The sequence below is a fragment of the Bipolaris maydis genome (assembly GCF_028858645.1).
Source record: "Bipolaris maydis strain C4 unplaced genomic scaffold PSV08scaffold_1, whole genome shotgun sequence".
Lineage (NCBI taxonomy): Eukaryota > Fungi > Ascomycota > Dothideomycetes > Pleosporales > Pleosporaceae > Bipolaris > Bipolaris maydis.
In genome coordinates, this window is record NW_027093857.1 from 1480916 (window position 1) to 1500986 (window position 20071).

At 53.9% G+C, this 20071-nt stretch overlaps 8 protein-coding genes across 8 annotated transcripts; 5 read left to right on the top strand and 3 right to left on the bottom strand.

The window, feature by feature from the left end:
• Positions 1–102: 102 nt before the first annotated feature.
• PSV08DRAFT_213573 (HSF-type DNA-binding-domain-containing protein) lies at positions 103–2739 on the bottom strand (the record flags this gene model as incomplete). The annotated part of the gene is made up of 6 exons (XM_066092109.1): positions 103–1079; positions 1126–1315; positions 1366–2250; positions 2340–2483; positions 2539–2611; positions 2672–2739. 6 exons carry the CDS (start codon positions 2737–2739, stop codon positions 505–507), a joined length of 1935 nt encoding a protein of 644 aa, XP_065949953.1. The 3' UTR covers positions 103–504.
• Positions 2740–3899: 1160 nt separating this feature from the next.
• On the top strand, positions 3900–5146 carry PSV08DRAFT_255859 (Redoxin). Its single transcript, XM_014222731.1, has 5 exons — positions 3900–4173; positions 4236–4353; positions 4572–4617; positions 4669–4834; positions 4883–5146. Exons 1-5 carry the CDS (start codon positions 3987–3989, stop codon positions 4906–4908), a joined length of 543 nt encoding a protein of 180 aa, XP_014078206.1. The 5' UTR covers positions 3900–3986; the 3' UTR covers positions 4909–5146.
• Positions 5147–6142: 996 nt separating this feature from the next.
• Positions 6143–8205, bottom strand: PSV08DRAFT_1834 (Acetamidase/Formamidase). The gene is made up of 5 exons (XM_014222732.2): positions 8064–8205; positions 7690–7997; positions 7503–7591; positions 6807–7382; positions 6143–6517 (listed from the first exon to the last, which is right to left on the bottom strand). The coding sequence occupies exons 1-5, from the start codon at positions 8136–8138 to the stop codon at positions 6327–6329; spliced, it is 1239 nt and encodes a 412-aa protein (XP_014078207.1). The 5' UTR covers positions 8139–8205; the 3' UTR covers positions 6143–6326.
• Positions 8206–8264: 59 nt separating this feature from the next.
• Positions 8265–10129, bottom strand: PSV08DRAFT_357959 (uncharacterized protein). The gene is made up of 5 exons (XM_014222733.1): positions 9914–10129; positions 9744–9850; positions 9510–9682; positions 9060–9459; positions 8265–9006 (listed from the first exon to the last, which is right to left on the bottom strand). The coding sequence occupies exons 1-5, from the start codon at positions 9999–10001 to the stop codon at positions 8644–8646; spliced, it is 1131 nt and encodes a 376-aa protein (XP_014078208.1). The 5' UTR covers positions 10002–10129; the 3' UTR covers positions 8265–8643.
• Positions 10130–10451: 322 nt separating this feature from the next.
• Positions 10452–12664, top strand: PSV08DRAFT_1851 (inheritance of peroxisomes protein 1-domain-containing protein). The gene is made up of 2 exons (XM_066091910.1): positions 10452–10887; positions 10939–12664. Exons 1-2 carry the CDS (start codon positions 10590–10592, stop codon positions 12429–12431), a joined length of 1791 nt encoding a protein of 596 aa, XP_065949954.1. The 5' UTR covers positions 10452–10589; the 3' UTR covers positions 12432–12664.
• Positions 12665–13718: 1054 nt separating this feature from the next.
• PSV08DRAFT_397941 (uncharacterized protein) lies at positions 13719–15421 on the top strand. Its single transcript, XM_014222736.1, has 2 exons — positions 13719–15115; positions 15168–15421. The coding sequence occupies exon 1, from the start codon at positions 13782–13784 to the stop codon at positions 14994–14996; it is 1215 nt and encodes a 404-aa protein (XP_014078211.1). The 5' UTR covers positions 13719–13781; the 3' UTR covers positions 14997–15115; positions 15168–15421.
• Positions 15422–15980: 559 nt separating this feature from the next.
• PSV08DRAFT_357962 (acyl transferase/acyl hydrolase/lysophospholipase) lies at positions 15981–18622 on the top strand. Its single transcript, XM_014222737.2, has one exon. The coding sequence runs from the start codon at positions 16314–16316 to the stop codon at positions 18360–18362; it is 2049 nt and encodes a 682-aa protein (XP_014078212.1). The 5' UTR covers positions 15981–16313; the 3' UTR covers positions 18363–18622.
• A 429-nt stretch (positions 18623–19051) lies between these two features.
• PSV08DRAFT_346124 (uncharacterized protein) lies at positions 19052–19894 on the top strand (the record flags this gene model as incomplete). Its single annotated transcript, XM_014222738.1, has 1 exon — positions 19052–19894. One exon carries the CDS (start codon positions 19052–19054, stop codon positions 19892–19894), a length of 843 nt encoding a protein of 280 aa, XP_014078213.1.
• Positions 19895–20071: the final 177 nt, after the last annotated feature.

Consider the following 20071-nt stretch of genomic DNA (forward strand, 5'->3'; position numbering starts at 1 on the left):
GTATATAAGTCTCCTGGCCGGCTCACGATCAGCCACCGTAGCCTTTCGGACCGCGGAGTAACACACTGTACTTGTTTTTGTTGAATCAGGACAAGGTCTTACTCTCCTATAACTCCGTTACCTTGGAGCGAAATTACATATCAAATTGTTTCTCTAGCAAGTAGGGTATTTCCTAGCAAATGTCCAGCCCAGCTCCCAAGCCACTTAACAACAAGTCACTTTACAACCTTGAACGCCCAGAACTTACAGTCCTTGATGCCCTCCCACAACATAGCTTTTGAACCGTTGCATCCTTGCGTCTTACTACAAAGCGTCAAAGGGCCAGCCACGACAAATGGCCTTGCGACCATGGGATCTCGGTTACGACTCGCACAGAACACCCTTGTTCTGTATTAAAACTCCGTCGCTAATGCCTGCTGGCATAAAAGCCAGTGTCCAGTTTGTCTTCTCTATGTTTTCTTTATACTTTTGTTTTCGCTTCAGGCTCCTGCAACACGCCTTCAATCAATGAGGGCGAGGCTGCATTCCCCCCATTTGCTGTTGCATCTGAGGAGGATACATTTGTTGACGTTTCGCTGGATTGTTCATATCATCCCCACCGGAAATCTCAGAGACCTGTCTGCGATGACCTTGTAGTTGTGCCTGTTGTTGCTGCTGCTGCTGTTGCTGCTGTTGTTGTTGTTGCTGCTGCTGTTGCTGCTGCTGTTGCTGTGATTGTATTTGCATATGTGATGAAGCATTATACCCCATGTTCCCTTGCATAGGATTGACTCCGTATGAATTTGGGTGTTGCACTGGTTGCCCTCGCATGGCTTGCGCAAAGTCTTCTGGAACTGAAGTGCCGACTGGAGATACGCCCGGGATTTGATTGGGCGAGTTCCAGTTGCTGACGGCTTGTGGTGATTTGCCCGGCGATTCCTCTTCCTTGAGCACCAATTGCCGTGCTATCGGTACAGGTTGCGGTGCCACCATGGACCCGTCACCTTGAGCTGATGGTTTTTTCAGATGGACCAGATGTTTTTCTAACATATGCAACAGTCCTTCTTTGGTAAATGGCTTGGGTAGAACATCATTCATACCTAGTCTTGTTAGTACAAAACTAGTAGGCATCCAGGGCTGTCTTACCATGCTGGAAGTACATCGAAATATCATCGCTACGAATGTTCGATGTCATGGCGACAATAGGCGTGGTGTCAAATTGCCGGATCAGATGGCACGCAGAGACACCGTCAAGATTTGGCATAATGATATCCATCAGGACCAAGTCGTATTTAGAGCCAGCATTCATTTTGTTGACAGCTTCGAGACCGTCGAGCTAAGCTCAGTTAATACAAGTAGCAAATGTTGGGATAAAGAAAAACTTACGGCACTATCGATAGAGCAGTGGAAAGCATACAAAAACTTGCTTCCAATACGGCGACAGGTAGGATCGTCCTCGACAAGCAAGATTTGTGGCGGCCTGATCCATCCTGGGTCAGGGAAAGCACTCTTCTTCTTCCCCTCGGGCACCTTGGGCTCGTTTTGGTCCACGGCTTTTGGTGGAGCAGCGTAGGGAATGTTGTTGATGTGCTCGCTGTACATGGGATCAATACCGTTGGAGGACCCAACTGGATATACGAGATTGTCCAAGTTGTCAAGGCGCATCGAGTTTGTCGAAGTTGCTGATGGCGGGCCGCGGCTTGTGGGCCGCATTTGTGCCCTAGCAAAGTCTGGTGGTGGTGTTGTCAAGGTGCCGTTCATCCTCATGGTAATCTCATTCATGTGCTCGAGATTGCGGGGGTTCAGCATGGCATCGGCGTTGGTTTCACTGAGAAGCTTGGAGGCATGCTGCAAAGGCGAAGCTGGGTTGTCGTCATCATTGTTTGATGGGGGGTCCATGTTGCCATTCTGGGCTTCACCGCCGTTGAAGACGAGCTTGCTGTTCCTCCGCTGTGTCGCATCCACGCCATGCAAGAAAGTCATAATTTGCTGCATGACATGCTCGTGGTTAACAACCGTCTTTTGTAAACCAATGACCTCTTGCAAAAGCATGGAATGATGAATGTTTAGCTCGTTGTATCGCCCCTCGAGCTGGTGTAATTGGGCCTGTGTCGCCATTAGTTGCCCGCTGACCATGTCCATTTGCTGCGAGGGTGCAAAGTCTTCAGCGGCTGCCTGGTTTGGTTTTCGTGGCGCGGGGGCCTTTCGGCGAATGTTGTCGAGTGCATCTTTGTTGTTCATCTTGAAATCTGGGTGCTTGAATTCCCAGGCCTGTGTAGTGTTGGTTAGCCATGGCCAAGTCAGACGTGTGACGGTACGCCCAGCGGACAATAGCCGCAAAGAGCGTGTGCAAAGCGTACCCCAGGTCCATAGGGCGACTGCCCATTTTCTTCATTGTTGTGGCGGACTTTGTGGAAATCATATTTGTTCAGTTGGCGGACAAAACTGGCAAAGTTGCTGTGCTTGAAGTGTTTGGGGAGTATGTGTTTGGTAAACTTTTCGTTCTGGCTCGGGGTTAACTTGTTTGCAACGAAACAAATGGGACTAGTAGCTGCATACTTCCAGAACGACAAAACTGTCACCGTCATTGCCCCACCGCACTACACTTTCGTCGCTGGGGTTCTCGAGCATCCTGAATTGGCGTTAGTTGGTACCAGGGCGTCGATCTAGACACCTGCGCGCCTCGACGTACTTGTACAGCTTGCGCACAAAGTCGCTCGAGTTGTTGGAGCCGCCTCCACCGCCTTGGTTGGAATCCATGATGCCGGGTGGTCTACAGGCGCAAGAGGCGCAGAATGCCTGGGTGGCAGTCCAAGTGGGTGCGCGACAGCAACAGGCGCCTCGCGTCGATGGGCAAGATGGATATCGAGACCCCGGGCACGGACAGGAGCAATTGGGACGAGGGGAGTCGAGAGGGCGGCAAACGGCGGAGGGCGCGCGAGGCTCAGGGTGCGCGTTGGAATATACGGGGGGTAGGGAGTGGTCGCTTGGCAGAGCAGATGGAGGGTGAAAGGGCGATGACGAAATTAGCCAAAACAGGCACGGCTGGTCGCAGGAGAACAGAGGGCAATGGACGAGATCTGGGCCTTCAGGTGGAAGAGGCAAGGAGACATGGGCTCTGCTCGTTGGCTTGTGAGCTAAACGGCCCTAAAGCAGGTTAACCGGGGCCTTGAGAGGATTGCAGTCGAGCATGGGCTAGGGGAGCCAAGCGGGCGTGCCGAGCGAGGAGAGCAGGGATGCCGGGGCGGGCGGATACGAGAGGGCCGTGTGTCCCTTTTTTATACACTCACACGCCTACAGCGACCGGCTCGGCCGCCCGCCCGCCACGGCGCCCGCGTGCATGGCTGCGATACATGGCTGCGTGTCTGCGCCTGTGGCCGACGGGGGGAAGAAGCGCGCAGGCACGCAAGATGCAGTCGTGGTGGTGCTGGTGCTGGTGCTGGTGCTGGTGGTGCTGCCGCCACCCTCTCCAGTCGCGGTGCCATGGGTCTCGTCGCCGTCTTGACGTGGGCAGCTCCGCTAGCTATGCCGCTGACGGCCCATGACCGGCCGCACAGTAGTAGGATCGGCAGCGCACAGCAAGCGTCCAAGATGCACCCACTAACGCACCAGTGGGCCCCTCTCCCCCAAAAGCCAAGTCATTATCCGCAACCTGCCTGCCGCCGCGAGGCCCAGAGGACTGCTCTTGGTTGGCATGCGCACCGCAACGTATTTATGGAGCCTGTCACGTCCGAAACGGGCGTCTGGATATTGTGGACTGCATCCGCTTGGGGACGTCGGCGAGGAAGGGGCTGCCCTTGGCTGTGGCCGTCGCCTGCGCCTGCGCCTGCCGCCTGCTGCCTTCCACACACCCAAAGCCAAGACTGAGCACCCCCACCTTCACCACCACCATCACCCCCAGCCCGCACACGTGCTCTACTACATACGTACTGCACACACGTGCCCACGACACTCTACTTACGCCTACACACGCACTCTCTCGCCTGTCTAGTACTCACTGCGCCGCCATGTTCTCTGCTGCCTCCCGTCGTCTGCCCCTCGTCCGCCCCCTCGCTGGCCGCCGTCTCTTTCATGCTTCGGCGCCCGCATTCGTCAAGGTGGGCGACAAGCTGCCTGACGTCCACCTGGTCGAGGGATCGCCCGGCAATAGGGTCAACCTCGCCAACGAGTTGACCGGCAAGGGTGTCATTGTCGGTGAGCCCAACACGGCGCAAATCTCCATTTCAAAAAGCGCGGCCGTCTGACAGAAGCCGCAGGTGTCCCAGCCGCGTTTTCGCCCTCGTGCTCGGAAAGCCATGTACCCGGCTACATCAACTCCCCCAAGCTGAAAGATGCTGGCAAAGTCTTTGTGGTCTCGGTCAACGACCCGTTTGTGTAGGTTTAGTCTCCTCGCAAAAATCACCCGGCAGCCACGGATGCCTCCTCATGGCTGACTCGGCGATTCGGTGGCGGCCACGTCTTGTTTGACTCGTGGGTCACACTCGCGGACACGACATGCACAAGAGACACTCCCCAGGAAAAAAAAATATCCCGTCGAAACAGTTCCTTGGAGCTGATTGTGATTTGCTGGTACTGACGTTATGGGTGCATAGTATGAAAGCATGGGGCAAGATGCTTGATCCTTCCGGCTCGAGTGGCGTAAGTGTTACCTCGCACCATAGTCCAGCTACCCTGTATTAATACAACCAGATTCGCTTCTTGGGCGATCCCAGCCTTAACTTCACAAAAGCGCTTGGTCTGTCTTTTGATGGCACATCCATCTTCGGAGGCGATCGTTCAAAGCGATACGCTCTCGTCATCGAAAATGGTACTGTCAAGGCTGCGCACGTAGAACCCGACAACACTGGGCTCAATGGTAAATCTTTCTTGGCGCATAAAGACTCTACGCAGCTAACATTCTTAGTTTCCGCTGCCGAAAAGGTTTTGTGAAAATGACTAACGCAGTACATTTATCCCGAGCGTCACGTGGCAATGCACCACTGGGACTACTCTACACATGTCAGCCAAACTCGGACCTAATCCCGGCTTCGACTCGGCTTATGGCGTGGCATAAGAGGACAGGGCTGTTCAATGATATTATGTGCCCTTAGCAATCTCTTAGGTGTGAAGAACAACTATGCATTGCCCATGACTATGGCTCAATACATCATGTTTACACCACCACCACAATATTTTGTTCCATCTCTGAACAACACATCCATGATCATGTCCCACGCCTTCCTGGGGTTCCCGAACCATACGGCATAACTGTAGCGGGTATTCCTGATTCTGTGTCGCCGATACGCCGTACATCTCCCGGGCTAAAAGAGGCCAATCATGGGCAGTTGATCGCTCTACTATCGCCTGGCATCTCTTTTATGTTGGTGGAGCATGTTGATGACACCAAATTTGCTGTCTGTATTACACTATGACGAACAGTAGCCACAGTTATATCGCTGTCATGGCTTCTCTAAAATGGTGTGGTTGTCGTAGAGAAATCGTTATGGACCAAGCAAACGACATACCGCCGCTCAGCTTTGAAAGAATTCTTGAGGATTGCCTCATTATTTGTTCCAGCGGGCCATTGCCGTACGATCGATGTGAAACTTCTATCATTGATTGGCGTGCCATGTGTGTATCGTGAGCGCCGATTGCACAGGCTAACCTAACACAGCAAAGCAGCCAGTACTTGATTGAATGATGTCTAGAGTACGTATTACCGGGTTGCCCAATGCCCAAGTTAATGCCACTGCATTCATCCCACCCGTTACACAATTTCTTTAATGTTCGTCCCCCACTTTCACAAATTCTCTCGATGCTGAGGCATGCCACCCGTCTCCATCAGTGAATCAATCGAATCAAGATCGAGATCGAGATTGCACGGGACGAAGCCAAAGTTTACCGATACAATTCGAGGGAAACTCGCCCTCGCTCGTAATCCGGAGCATCGTGTATTATTTCTTCTCTGTTCTCTCTTGGGTCGCTGTCTCAACCCTAACATCGGGTGACAAATCGGCCCTTTTTAATCGATACGGGTCAACGCTCAGACCGCGGAACAAAGCCCTCTCTAGGACCAGGGGACAAGCGGAACGTTAGGTTGGGGTTTCTTGGGGTTTGCATCCATCATAATCTTACCCCGTTAGCGCGATGGTGCGGATATTACAGGACATTTCTCTCTCACACCTCCACATCCTAGACAGAGAACCACAACAATCCTATGAGGGTTGTAACCATTTCTTCTGAGACAATCAAGTTCAAAATACATACATGGGCCACCTGGTAATAACCGCATTTGAGAACTAGCCCGACAACTACACGGAGACACGCAGTTGCATTTCAAACATGCACTGCGGAGTAGTGGTAGCATCCTACTTTGACGCATATGCACAAGTACCAAGATCTCTCTTCGTAGCCGGGACATGCGGGCTAATATCAAAGTCAAATATATCCATAGGCAGTCCCATGGTCGTACACGCGTTGGGGATATCGACAATGCCCGCCACATGTCCCTGTACCGGTGCACAGGAGAGCAGCAGGTAGATTTGATAGTCGCTGTAGCCTATTTGAATCGTCTCAGTTAGCGCCAAGAAAAGAAAGTGAGGATGTTGGAGGAAAACCTGATAAACCTCGGCAGAGAAAAAAAAAGAAGATATAGTAAGGAAATTCAGAGCGTTTCATAGCATGTTCATCCCATGACAAAAGTCAAGGATCATCCAAAACAAAGCCCACGTTGAAAAGAAAAGAGAGAACATGGAGTAAAAAGGTGGGGGAAAAAAAGGGAGAAGGATAGAAAGACGTGAAAAAAAAAGAACAAAACACCAAAAGAGAAAAGACAGACAAAAACTCACCATAGCGCCTCAAATACTCAATTGCCCTCAAACACGTCTGCCGATACGCCACCGTCGCATCCAAATAATGCTGTTTGCCCGTCTCATCCACACTAAACCCCTCAAAATAAATATACCTCCCGGGGCCAAACTGGGGCTCCACAGGACCAGGTACGTAAATGGGGCTCTTCATATCCAACTGGGCGACGCCTCCCTTCATGACGCTAAACTTGAGGGTAATGACGCCTGCCATTTCAATGGCGCCGCAAAAGGAAATCTCGCCGTCGCCCTGGCTAAAGTGCAGGTCGCCGACGCTGAATTTGGCGCCGGCAACGTGCACAGGGAGGTAGACTTTGGAGCCGCGAGAGAGGTTCTTGATGTCGCAGTTGCCGCCGTGTTCGGGGCGGCCCGGGATCGTGCGCGCGCCTTCTTGGGCGATTTTGGATTTCAGGTCTCCCGTGGCGCGGCCGGCGTGCGTGTTGAGGGGTTGCGGCGGTTGCGCGACGATGCGGTTGAGGTGCGTGTGTGTTGAGATGAGTTCGGCTTCGCGCTTGTTCCAGGTTTCGAGGACGGAGGCTGAGGGAGCGCAGCCGAGGACTGTGTGGTCTCGAGTTAATTTTTCTCTTCTTTACTCTTTATCTCTCTCTCCTATGTATCTTATTTTGATGTATAAGAGGGGAGGGGGGGGGGGGAGAGAGAGAAGGAGGGAATACTTACTTCCTGGGTGAATCAAGCCTGCGAATCTGACCCCAGGAATGTGTCTGGAACTGCAGAAGATACCTTCGAAATCCCATATCGCTTTTGCTCTTTCGCCATTATTAGTATCCGTTCTCTTCCTACCTCTCAAAAACCCGTATCCACACATATAGTCATTTGTGAGATTTTTTTTAAAAAAAACACTTACGGCTCGGGATAAATCTCATCTAGAAACCCACCTCCATTCTCCCTCGCAAAGATACCCGTAAACCCCCACGGCTGCTCATCCAACGGTTGCACATCCTGAATCTCAACCACAAGCACATCACCTGGCTCCGCAGTCTCAATGTCAAAGGGACCTGTTAGATAGTGGATCTTTGTGAGATCAACGTTGCGCACGTCGTCAGCTGAGTCGTTGTTGCCGATTTGGCCGCCGGTCCAGTCGACGCATTCGATCTTGACAACTTCACCGGGCTTGATGGTGGCGTATGAAGGGTTTTCTGGGTGCCAGCGGTTCTAAAAATCGGGGGTTTTTGGGTCAGAATGGTATAGTCATGTATGAGTGATTTGCGGGAGACACACGTGCAAGCATTCTTGCTCTGCTGCTGGTTTGTCTAGATCGACTTTGGCTGCGTATCGGATGGCGTCTTTACCCATAGTAACGGTTGGAAATCTGTGAGTTAGGAATTGGAACTGAAATGAAAATCAAAAGCGAGGAAAGGAAGAGCAAACACAATCCATTACAAAAAGAGGGGCTCATGATATAATAGCAGCCGGACAAAAGGGGGATACCGAAAGGGTCAGGCGATGAATTGTTATCTCTACAAAACACCCAATTGCCGAAGATGCCGCACATTCCCTCTTAAACTATCGATACATCGTCTATGATAAGCTGAGTGATACGATGCGGTTACGTTATGTTTCATCGAATGGAGCTATCAGGCTACCTCCCATAACAAGACGCGTCAACCCCACTGCGGGGCATGTCCAGAACGGACATCATCATCCCGCCATGCCAGATAGCGTAGCAGTCCATTACGCTTGGCTGTCAACTGCCCAATTGAACCTGGCTGCCATTGCTTCCACGGAAATAAGCTGCGTGTACGTCATGACTGAGGAGCTGCTCTCAGTTTAAGCCAAGCGGGGCGGACATGACCATGTTCTAGCTAAACGTTTTTCTCGGAGTCTGGCGCACTTCAGACTGCTCCTTGGGCCTATGCATTGCCAGATTGTATTCATCCATGTGCTGCCAGGGCATGTTGAGAAACTCGTGCTTGTTCTTCCAACGGAGCGACTCTTGCTTAAACTTTTCGGCTTCGGTCGGCGGCAGAGGTGGTTCGGTGATTTTGGTAATGAGATATGCTGTCGAGGCTTCAGCGAGACCGTAGATAAGGACGCCGACAAGTGGGATCTTGACAAAGACATAGAAGCCTAGGCCGAATCCAAAAAGGACACCGGCACGGTCTCTGAACCAAAGCTTCTTCTGCTCCTTGGTGTAACGGACACGGCTGAAGTACGGCTCAAGCTGATGGGATGTCAGCGGAATAAGGTTCGGGAGATAGCGAAAGCGGAACATACCAGCTCACGCATAAGCGTGCGAGAAGAAAAGTAGGCTTGCAGGAAGCTGACCAAGTACCTGCGAGGGAAGAGGAGAGACATTGCAAAAATGGCAGCTGCTGGCTGGGTTCCCACCGCCTTCTTGAATGTGTAGAAACTGGCAGCTGGGAGCACTAAGCGCCCCACGTAGGGCATGTAGGAGAGAGCCAAGACTGCCAGTGAAATGGCCGCCTTTCTGCTCTGTTTTGTGGCGTACATTATCACAGTCTGCTTGAGGGGTTTCTTCTCCTTCTCCGGCTTGGGTGCGTGGTCGGGGTACTTTTCAAGGTTGGGATAGTACATGGCGCGGAGGTTGTGCGGGTCGTCCGTCTTGTGCTTTTGCACGTATGTCTCGTCGACCCAGCGCAGCGAGTCCATGAACCTGTAAAGATGTAGGTTAGACGAGCCCGAGTACCAGTGGTGGTGACTTACATCTGGTCGAGTGTCGGCGTCACATAGCGCATCAGCGTCATGAGAAAGAAGGGCACCTGAAGCACCGAGTGCTCAAGGAAGTGGAGGCCATCTATGATGGTTTCATCCAGCCCTGTCTGGCTCATGTCGACAAACAGCGAGATGATCCATAGTAACACTCGTACACCAACAATCTGAAGTATGTAAGCGACGCTGTTTGCTGTAGACCTGGCCAGGCTATGCTGCGGCACGTACGGGAATGGCGACGATGATGCGGATGGCGACGCCGGCAGCTACGGCTATGGCGGCCTGGCGGTAGTGGTCGGAGGTGAAGAGACGCGGGTTTTGGAGGGCTCGATTGACTGCGCAGTGTGTCAGACAGCAACCTGTGGAAGATCACGACAGCCTGATGGGTAGCAACATACCGCCGACTAGAGTCAGCTGGGCGCCCCGCAGGATGGCATTGGGGTCGAAATTGGACACGTCGAAGTTGGCCATGTCGATTTTGTCCATGGCGGGCAGTCTGAGTAGACAGTCGGACGAACAGTGCAGTGGTCTGACGAGAGCACGCAGCAAAAGGCTCAGTGCACACGTACGTAGTGGCTCCACGTCGGCCTCGACTCTGTGCTGTGCGAACGCCTGCGAACCGGTGGAGCAGATGACGAACATGGAGCTACTGTTACTATGTATGGGGCGCCAGCACCCGCGCCGTCACCGTTGCAGGTGCCATGCAGCGCTGTCGCGAACGCGGGGCATGCGCGCTGTCTTGTATGTATATCCTCACTGTCCTCTCTCTCTCATCCGTCGTGCCCGTTGGTACTGCGGTGTGGCTCATGTCAGAGAGACGTGGGGTTGGCGCCGCCATGGGCTGACCGGGCTGAGACTCGACACCGTCCCAGTGGCCATGGCGGTAGCGCGTACTCTTCCGCCACCGGCCAGGGACGGACAGGGCTGAGACGACCTCGCCCTCAACACGCACACGACTCTTGTTGAGCACACGTCGAATCCCTACTACCAGGCGCCGGACGCTTTCCTGTACACACTATCCTCGCCGCAGCCGCAGCCTCTTCAGGCCCGAAATGCTCGCATAGCTGGCCCGCCATGTCCCTGCCGGCTTCACCCCAGCACCTCCATGACGCGCCCTCCCCTCTGACTGCCAACAACCCTGTAGCCGCACGGAGAAGCTTCACCCTTCCCATGCGCGCCGTACCAAGGACAGCATCGGTGCCTGCATCTACAAACAGCGTCGATGGCATCGAGACTCTCTTTGTTTGTTCCGACTCTAGGATCTTCTCCTTTACCACAGCCACCTCGGCCCGGCGCCCCTCACCAGAACGTCAGGGTGACGCATGGCAGCCGATACCGTGGAAGACGCCCACCGAGCGTACGCTGGCAGTCGGCATGTTCACCCAGGTGCCACCAGCTGCGAGCAATGCTAATGCCTGACCAGGTGTCCTACGCATCTACCGTGTGACCGCGTCCAATGTCTCCTTCCTCAACAGCGGCAACCTGCTCCATACCATCTTCCCGCGTTCGCAATGCTGGTGCGTCGACAACCAGTCCGTCTTCGTGTTGCGTGTCCGGCAAGACTCGTATTATCGTATCGAACTCCCCTATGAGACTGAGGAGGACAAGGCCAAAATCACCCACTTTCAGTCGGTCCTCGCCCAAGTGATGCAGTATGAGCGGACGCAATGCCCCTTCCGACGAGGCGCTGGGGTCGAAGAGCTGCAGCGGCCAAAGAGTCCGCCGCGCAAAATCATCAAGAGAAAGCCTTCAGGACAGGCGAAGAAGTGGATTCTGGACAAGACCTGGGTGCCGGAACAATACGGGTCACGGCCTTCTACTGCCGGGACTGAACGCTCAGAGGCCAGCGCTGCTTCGTCCAACGACGAGGATGATCGACGGAGCATCTGCACAGATAATAGTGAGGCGGTACCCGAAGCACCAGAGATTCCCTTTGTGAGAATACTGCCAGAGTCCCCCGCCTTGTTGCCGTCGTCCAAGCCGTGCCCACGCCGTCTCTCTGTGGCAGAACGGGCAAGTCTCTTTCAGGGTGTACGCTCGGTCACGGCGCCAATCAAGACGCAGAGGACGGGATCTGTGTCTGCAATGCAGAGCATCATTGAGTCGCCAACAGGTCAGGCGAGTTGGGACGCAGAGAAGCCAGTGCTTGAGCGTCAGGTGTCGGATGCCGGCAGCCTGGCCTCCAGCACTGACTCATTCTACTCTCTCTCGACGGTTACTCCACGAAGCCCCTCACCCAAGTTTGTGGACGCTGAGACGGTGGACATGAATCCGTGGGCAGCTACCTTTTCAGCACAGCAACAAGACGAGCCCAGGGGACGCTCGACACACCGAAGACATATATCAGAGGCGACGGTGCGTGCCTTGTCTCTAGAACGGACCGATGCATCTGCGCCCGTGACTCCCACGGTCCCATTGTATGCTACGACGATTGTGTCGACCAATATGCGCCCGTCGTCAGCGCCGTCTACCCCGCCGCTGGTCAGTGACTCGGACAGCGACAGTCTTGGCCGCGCCAGCCTGGATATTGCCACACCACCAGAGGCCATCAGAATGAAGCGACTGACGGGGGCGTCGCAGCGACGGGCGTTTTCCCCGATGCCCCCGACGCAAAACCTGTTCTACCCACCCAAGCACAGCCCTGGCAAGGAGTTTACCAATGCCCTAGTGCGCAAGACGTATGAGATTGTGCTGGGCCCGCCAGCACATCTGGTGTCGATGATGTTGCGGATTGCCACGACCATCTCCAACGGCATTGGGCTGAGTGCATATCGTGCCCGCCGCGCCGAGAAGATCCCGTGTTCGTGGGAGTCAGATGATGAGGCGGACTGGGATGAAGACGATTTCGGCATCCCGCTCAACAACATCAGAGACGCAAATCTACGGCGGCGGACGTTTTCTGGTGACGTGGATTGAGGAAGATGATGAGCATGGGAAGGGGGGGGGAGAGGGCTGTGAATATTATTAGAAAGAGAGTTTGCCATGTGCGTAACGTGGTTTGCGTAATCTTGGATGATACCAAGGCGCTTGTACGGTTAATGTCTGCATTTACAAGGGGGTTAGTTAGTTGGACGCGTCTATGCTGCGACGGGGTCTTTTTTTTCTTGTTCAGTTTTGTTTCTAGAATAAATGATTGTAATATTGGGGGGGGGGGGGCATGTAGTATGTAGGGCAGAGTATTTTGCTGAGGGGCCGGCTTGCTTTGGTTGGAGGGGTGGGTGCGGAATGAGGAGGCCTGAGCTTGGACGAATGAGAACACATGTTCATTGTTTACTACACACACCGTCTTTGCCCGAGTCAGGCGTGTCACGCGTGGGTGCGAGGGATGCGCTGGATGTGAGACACAGACAACAGACAACAGGCCTTGGTGGAGTGTGTGTGTACACACACACATGGCCATGGCCGCACCCACACTACGTAGGCGCAGGTGTATGACCTCAGCCCGGGACGGCACCGTTGGGGACGAGGGGTGCATGCGCCATGACATGTTGGCTGGCGACCAAAACCTGAGTATCTCGATTTCCGGGGATGCAGCTGAAGAGAGCCGCTGAGCCGGACGTCGCTAGCTCCCGTCTTGTCTGTTTTTGGTTGAGGAGGACGAGATTGCGTGGATGCAGACAGAGCAGCATGTCGGGCGGCGGCACAGGGTGCTCGCTCGAGCCCTCGTACGCATTCATCGTCATCAGCAGCAGCTGGGCGGGGGGCAGCAATGGTTGGCGGGGAGCAGGCCGGTGGGTGATTGACATGACATGCGTACACGGCCACGGCCATGTGTGTAGGCGGATGGACGTATAGAGCACAGAAGCGCCGGGCAGGATGAGGGGTCATCCATCCGTCTCTCCACCGCGTGGGGCGGTCAAAGGCACGGTGCAGGCCGACAGAGGCCCAGCCACGCTGGCAGAGTTTGGATCGCCCGTCCAGCTTGCGCAGCGCCCGTCCAATGGCGGCCAACACTGCCTCGCGTGGCCGCGCACGTAACCCGGGACTTGACCGACTAATTGGCGTCTCCTGAGCATTCGGCCTAGCCTGGTCATGCTGCCAGAGCCCGCCTAAAATTCCCGCCCTGCCCTCAGCGCCCACCAAGCCTGTCGCCGCCCTCGCCGCCGCCCAGCCGACTAGACACCACACAGCGTCGCCTCGCTTGCGCCGCCGCACACCCGTCTGTCCATCCACCCCGACCTGCTTGTTCTTCACCACCGCCTCCCCGACCCCGACCCCACGACGACGAGGCTGCGACCTTTGGCTTCGTGGACGCGGCCGTCTAGCATGAAAAGAAAGATGGCCGACCTCGACGTGCTGATGGACGAGACGTTGACGCTATGCAAAACACCACCAGTGCCCCGACGGCACCCCTATCGCCAGTTCTACCAGTACAAAAAACCAGAGACGACCGCGCCAGCAGAGAAGCCCGACGTCGACATGATCGGGCCGCCCATGTTCACCTTTGGCTCCGAAACCGACCTTGTACCCCAGCCGCTCTTCAGCAGGACCAACTCCATGCCCAGCAGGAGCAACTCGCTGCCCTCCGGATCATCGCGCCCCGCCAGACCGCCAGAGCCCTTCCAGTTCAACTCGGACATTGTCAAGAGCCCCTCGCCACTCTTCAGCAGGAGAAACACACTGCCGCCGCGCGTCCGACGTGCCATGGCCTCGGAACGAAAGCCCTCGCCGCTGTCCCATAGAGAAGATGCGCAACCGCCAGAGCCGACCCACCACCCCTCTGCCTTGATGCCCCCGCCCACGTCACCGAATGAGCAGCCACCTACCCTATCCACCATCACTACCACCATCAACACAACCACGACCAAGCCACAGCCTACCCTGTTCAAAGCCACACCATCAAAGCCAAAACCCTTGCCGCCAAAAATCTTCCAAGCGATACCTCCTCCGACAAGGCCTCCACCACCTGTCCCAACAATGGCTACTCCATCAAGACCCGCCCCCTCAAAAGCGATCCCAACAAAAACGACACCACCAAAGCCGACGCCATCAACGCCTTCGTTCCTCACTGCTTCCACTCCGAAACGACCATCCCCGCTCTCCGGTAAAGGGAGCGTGCGCCGCCCCGGTCCCAGCCAGTTTGCCCCTTTCCAGCCTGCATCGCCCACGGTACTATCACCCGTCACTTCCCACACTAGCTCTGTAGCCTCGTCGCCCACCCCCTCCGTCTTCTCAGAAGCTGCCAGCTTTTCGGCCTCGGCACCATCGACCCCATCAACACCGGCCTCATCCCCACCCAGTTCCCCGGACAACCGTCCTCGCTCGCCAATGTGCTACTTCACACCGAGCTACTGGACCATCATGACCTCACCCTCCCCAGTGTATATCCCAAGGCAGAAACTGAGGCGCAAGGACAGCCCCAAGATCGAGAATCTGAGAACCCTCAGAGCAAAAGAGTCTGACGCCTGTCTGGAGGCAATGTACGACCAGCGAACGTCGGCCTACATGGATTGGACAGGCTTCCAAGCCCTCTCAAATTGAACCAAAAAAAACATCATTTACCATCTCGCCAGCATGACTTCATAGCCCATCTACTATTGCCGCTGGGTCCAGAATGATTATTTCCGAGACGCTAGAACATGCTGGACGAGATGACAAGTGTGAGCTCTTCACTACACACCTTGCATGACGCAACGGCTGACATGTTCACAGACTATTATTTGCAGCATACAGCCTGCACCACCACACTTCTAATGATGACGATTTACGACTTATGACGACAATGAACCAGCATGGAGGATACGTACGGCGTTACAGAGCATTCGATTATAATACCCAGGGTTTGAACATTTAGCATATTGGTTTTGCACACCTGGTTTGCCATAGTCGCACGTCTTCAACGCATTAGCACCCATGTAATATAATCACATTACAGGGCCAGTCAGCGCCCTGTTTCGTTTCTGCTACTCTGATGGACGTTCCAAACCAATACATCAGCGTGCATGTCTATCGCAGAGCCTCAGCTTGGCGTTTCCTGCACGTCTGATACGAGCCCCGCCCATCTGCTGACCCAACGTGTGCAGCGGCACACCCACTCGAGGCGCAGCTGCCTCGGACACCGCCCGTCATTCGCCGGCCCTCCCCAGCACACGTCACAGCCGCAGTCGCTTTTTCTTGCCGCCACACCCACCAATGCAGATCGACTCCTGAATCATTGATTTTCGCTGCTCTACACCACTCAAGTTCACCAAAAGGCTGCAACGCACACTGTATGCACACTACTCGTGCTAGACTCAGTGCCCCTGCGCCGCATAGCCGTCGTGGCGCAGCGCATTGCCGCTTCTGTACAATGGTGGGCCTCGCTAACCACACCTGAGCTGTAAGCGCGTAAGTTGGCCCCCAAGAGCCTTGAAGACCCCATGCAAATGGATGCAAATACAGCACACCGGAATGCGAATGTGGGGGGTGGGCGCGTTAGAAGGTTTATAAGATGCTAGTAGTTCCCAGCTCTACGCCTCTGGTGGTGTCCTGAATTATCGGATTCTGGCACGCTATAGGTTTCAATCGACTATGGTAGCCGCAGCCTTGCAGGCACCACTGATATTCATAGAGGACTCGAGCACCTGACTCATTGTGTCACCACTACTGCAGGGACTTGGAAGAGGCCGCCCCAGGACAGATCTAGATATATAGGTGGCATTTGAAATCTAGTCGTCACACTCTACTGAACTACCCTATATTTCCAACCAACAACGCACTCGCAGATTTGAAAACCAGTGAATCTACTGGACCACCGGATCGGATACAGAACGCAGAACACGGAAAGAGAACCATTTGTCTATCTGGCAAACATCAGCCATGGAGCTTTCCAACGCGGAGAGGAACCCAAATGCGCCATTGCGGTTGCTCTCACTCGATGGAGGAGGTGTGCGCGGATTGTCGTCACTACTTGTCCTTGAGACACTGATGGAAAACATTGCTTTGGAAGAGAAGAGACTCGGAAGGAGGGCGATGAACAACCATGAGCCACTCAAGCCATGTGATTATTTCGACCTCATTGGCGGCACATCGACTGGAGGAATCATAGCCATCATGCTTTCGCGGTTACGGCTCGACTGCAAACAGTGCATAGCCGTTTACAGCAAGCTGGCTGAGCAGATTTTCAAGCATGACCGATCCATCAAAGCATTCGGTATCAAAGTGCCCACAGGAGCTAGCCGGTTCTCCGGTGCTGTGCTCGCAAACGCCATCAAGACCGCACTGCAAGATTTGGGCTTCGACCCTAACGAGCTCATGTGGGACGAGGCGCTATTCGAAGAGGTGGAAGAGACAAACGAACTACCTAGGGACAGCATCTGGGCGGATGCCGCACCGGAGTTGGTACTCACGGAAAGTCCCCTGGCGACTATGAAGAACTCGTTGGCTTCACTGGAGTCGGGACCACCGCTTAGTACTACAAGCACAACAAGGCCTTCATCTACACTCTACAGTTCAAGTCCATTCACTCCAAAAGCGCCCTCACGAAGCCCTACATGGAAGCTTCACAAGCGGCAATCAGTTCACCGGAAAGCAAATGCAAAGGGCTGTCGCGGCTTTGTGCTCACTTCACTCAAGAACGCACTAGGGCTTCCAAGGATCCTGTCTACATATGATCCAAACGACCGAACTACTCGCATCTGGGAGGCATTACGGGCGACATCGGCAGCACCGACGTTTTTCGAAGAAATGCAGTTTGGCACACCAAAAGTCACATACCTCGACGGTGGCGTAGGCTTCAACAATCCCTGTGCAGAAGTCGATTACGCAGCCAAAGCACTATGGGAGAACCGGTCCATTGGCGTCATAGTCTCAGTCGGAACGGGTCTCCAGAGCATTCCCAGCGTTAAGAAGATGGCTTCGTGGCTCCCCTTTGGTCTTGGAACCGACATCTCAATCGCCAGTGCACTCACCGGCATGGCGACTAGCACAGCACGCGTCGACAACGAAATGAAGCGCATGTATAGCAACTCGGACACCAAGTACTTCCGCTTCGACGTAGACCGTGGCCTCGCCGACGTCAGTCTTGAGCAATGGATGAAGGAAGACGAAATGGCCAGCCTAACAGAACTCTACATGAACGACGGCCAACAAATTCGCGCCGCCCGCGACTTTGGCGAACGCATGGCCAAGCTCTCTGCTCTACCCCCGAAATTCGAAATCGGCGCCACCGAATTCGCAGTCGGCATGTCCGGCACGCGCAAGCTCGACGACTCGTTCAAACTCGTCCACGTCGACTTCAAGAGCGGAATGGCCATCGGCACCGGCCTCGATGTAACCCTCAGCCCGCCGAACCGCAGCACCTCGCCCACAGGCGAAGGCGGCCTCGCCCTCGACGACACGGGCCGCCTGCGCAAAATCTACCCCGTAGCCGCAGACCTGGACCACGACGGGCGCCGCGAAGAAGCAGCCGTCTACCAGTGCCTCCACGCCGACAACATCTGTCTCCGCAGCATCAAAACGGGCATCCCCCAGGGCAAATACAAAGTCTCCTTCCTCGCCTCTTTCCACTCTTCCGACCACACCCCGCCCCGTGACGTCATCTTCAGCGTCGGCAAACCGTACGATGCTGACAACTTTGCGACAAGGTTTGTCGATGTCAAGATTACGCCCGATGTTGCGGCCGTGTTGCTGCAGCCGGATGCTATCAGGGTGCGTGTGGGGACTCGCAGGTATGAGGAGTATAGGGGCAAAGGCTGGGTGGAGATTCAGGGGGATATTGAGATTAATGTGGGCTTGGATGGCGCCTTGGGCTTCTTGGTGAGCAAGAGGTACAAGAAGGATGTTTTTGTCGATGGGTGGAGTTTTGGTGGGGTGAGGTTGGAGCCCGTGTTTGGGAGTAGTGTGATTGGGAGTCCGAGGGTTTTGTGATGGATGATGATGATAGCAAGGAAGGATGTGTGTGTGTGTGTTTGTGTTTCTTTCTGTCTTAGGAGGGGGGCTGCATGATTGGTGATTGCTAGCGTTTTTTTTTCTTGTTCATGTTTTTTTTTCCTTGCATGCATGTACGACATAGAGGTTCTAGCTTGGGGCTGGCTGTTTTGTTCTATGAATGGTTAGGGGGTTCATGTTAGTATGAGTATTATGGGGTTATGTAGTCTAAAATGATCAATGCATTTAGTGAACTTTTGCCATTTAGAATTACTTAACGATCCATGTGGCGCAGAAGTGGAATGCAGTGTAGAGTGGTGATAGAAAGACGTAGCTTCACTAGCTTTCACTCTCCAGATCTCTTTCTGTAAAGGGCAAAAGTGAAAGTAAGCGTGGGTTGGGGGGCTTGCCCGCCTCTTTGCTCCCTCCTTGCCTTTACCGATGGTCAATTGACCCTACCCAGCTTCACCCCCCTTCCACAACTTTTTCCCAAAGTGGAAATTTCCTATAGCTATATATTCCGCTTGTATCTCTCGTAAAATCTCAAACACCACTTTCTCTATATTCTGCTTTTCCATCTCTCTCTCTCTCTCGTAAGCTTTCTTAAACAACACTTTTTTCTTCTTACTCTGCTATATACCTGATTACAAAACAACAATCAATCAATCAACCAATCAATCAAACTCTCCATGTCTCGCAACTTCCTCGACCTTCCAGCTGAGATGCGTAGTCTCATCTGTGAGTACGCGCTCACTGAAAACCACGGCCTCTGCTATGAAACGTCTGGTGGCATTGGTCGATTGCGAGTAAGGGATCGGGGAGAGTTTGAGCGGAGTGAGGGAGACGATAATTCTGAAACCGATGCTTTGGACAACGTGAGCAACCATGAGGTCAAAGAGGAAGTACCAGTGCCTCAGGTATTCCCTGTTAATCAGCTTCAGCTTGTCTGCCAGCAACTTTACCGAGAGACAACAGGGCTTGAGATGCGATACAACACTATTTTCTTTGCCAATGGCGAAGACAATGGTACTAGAGCCCCCCAACAGTGCGCCGAGTTCCTGCGCCGTCTCCCGGCAAAGCAGGCCAAACACATGCGAATCAAAGTCCTCAACACCGAAAACATCTGCAACCAAAACACCCAGGCCATATCGGATCTCGTGCTCTTTTGCAAACACTATCCCGACAGTCGGCTGGACATCCACTTCGAAACCATCTACTGTTCCCCCTGGCAATACCTTACGGGCGCCATGTTCGTCGATATAATATTTGATAAGGATATGCTCAGCATATGCGACTTGAAGTTGAACGAGCTTGTGGTACTACCATCTCAAGCGAACAGTAGTAGCAATAGCGACATTCTGATCGGATGGAGCTTCATTGAAACACCCGATAACCTCCGTCTCTTCCCGAGCTTTGAGTCGTTTAATGAGGACTATTTCAGAGAGTCAACAGAGATTCTTGCAGAGGGAGTTTCATTTTCTGTCGACGAATATGTAGCTTGGGCAAAGAATTGGCATCAACATGGCGCTTGACGTGGGTTGTTGCATCTCTTGTGTCAGCAAGAGTATTAGAAAAGCACATGAGAGGTGGGGGAGGCAAAGGGTTTTGGTTAGTATCGTGTTTCTCAGATGGGTTACTTACATGGAGACTTGGGTTGGCTGTGGCGTGCACAACCATGAACGTCTGGATTGTCTTTGAGCCTAGGATAG

Excerpts from the sequence above, each read along its gene's own strand:
- PSV08DRAFT_255859 (XM_014222731.1), top strand. The coding sequence starts at position 3,987 with ATGTTCTCTGCTGCCTCCCGTCGTCTGCCCCTCGTCCGCCCCCTCGCT. Across the intron at positions 4,174-4,235 it reads CGGCAAGGGTGTCATTGTCG|GTGTCCCAGCCGCGTTTTCG; the intron begins GTGAGCCCAACA and ends CAGAAGCCGCAG. Across the intron at positions 4,618-4,668 it reads ATCCTTCCGGCTCGAGTGGC|ATTCGCTTCTTGGGCGATCC; the intron begins GTAAGTGTTACC and ends TAATACAACCAG.
- PSV08DRAFT_1851 (XM_066091910.1), top strand. The coding sequence starts at position 10,590 with ATGTCCCTGCCGGCTTCACCCCAGCACCTCCATGACGCGCCCTCCCCT. Across the intron at positions 10,888-10,938 it reads CGAGCGTACGCTGGCAGTCG|GTGTCCTACGCATCTACCGT; the intron begins GCATGTTCACCC and ends ATGCCTGACCAG.
- PSV08DRAFT_1834 (XM_014222732.2), bottom strand. The coding sequence starts at position 8,138 with ATGGGTAAAGACGCCATCCGATACGCAGCCAAAGTCGATCTAGACAAA. Across the intron at positions 7,383-7,502 it reads AGGCTTGATTCACCCAGGAA|TCCTCGGCTGCGCTCCCTCA; the intron begins GTAAGTATTCCC and ends GAGACCACACAG. Across the intron at positions 6,518-6,806 it reads TGAGTATTTGAGGCGCTATG|GCTACAGCGACTATCAAATC; the intron begins GTGAGTTTTTGT and ends CGATTCAAATAG.
- PSV08DRAFT_357962 (XM_014222737.2), top strand. The coding sequence starts at position 16,314 with ATGGAGCTTTCCAACGCGGAGAGGAACCCAAATGCGCCATTGCGGTTG.
- PSV08DRAFT_357959 (XM_014222733.1), bottom strand. The coding sequence starts at position 10,001 with ATGGACAAAATCGACATGGCCAACTTCGACGTGTCCAATTTCGACCCC. Across the intron at positions 9,683-9,743 it reads GCATCATCGTCGCCATTCCC|ATTGTTGGTGTACGAGTGTT; the intron begins GTACGTGCCGCA and ends TACATACTTCAG. Across the intron at positions 9,460-9,509 it reads ACGCCGACACTCGACCAGAT|GTTCATGGACTCGCTGCGCT; the intron begins GTAAGTCACCAC and ends ACATCTTTACAG.
- PSV08DRAFT_397941 (XM_014222736.1), top strand. The coding sequence starts at position 13,782 with ATGAAAAGAAAGATGGCCGACCTCGACGTGCTGATGGACGAGACGTTG.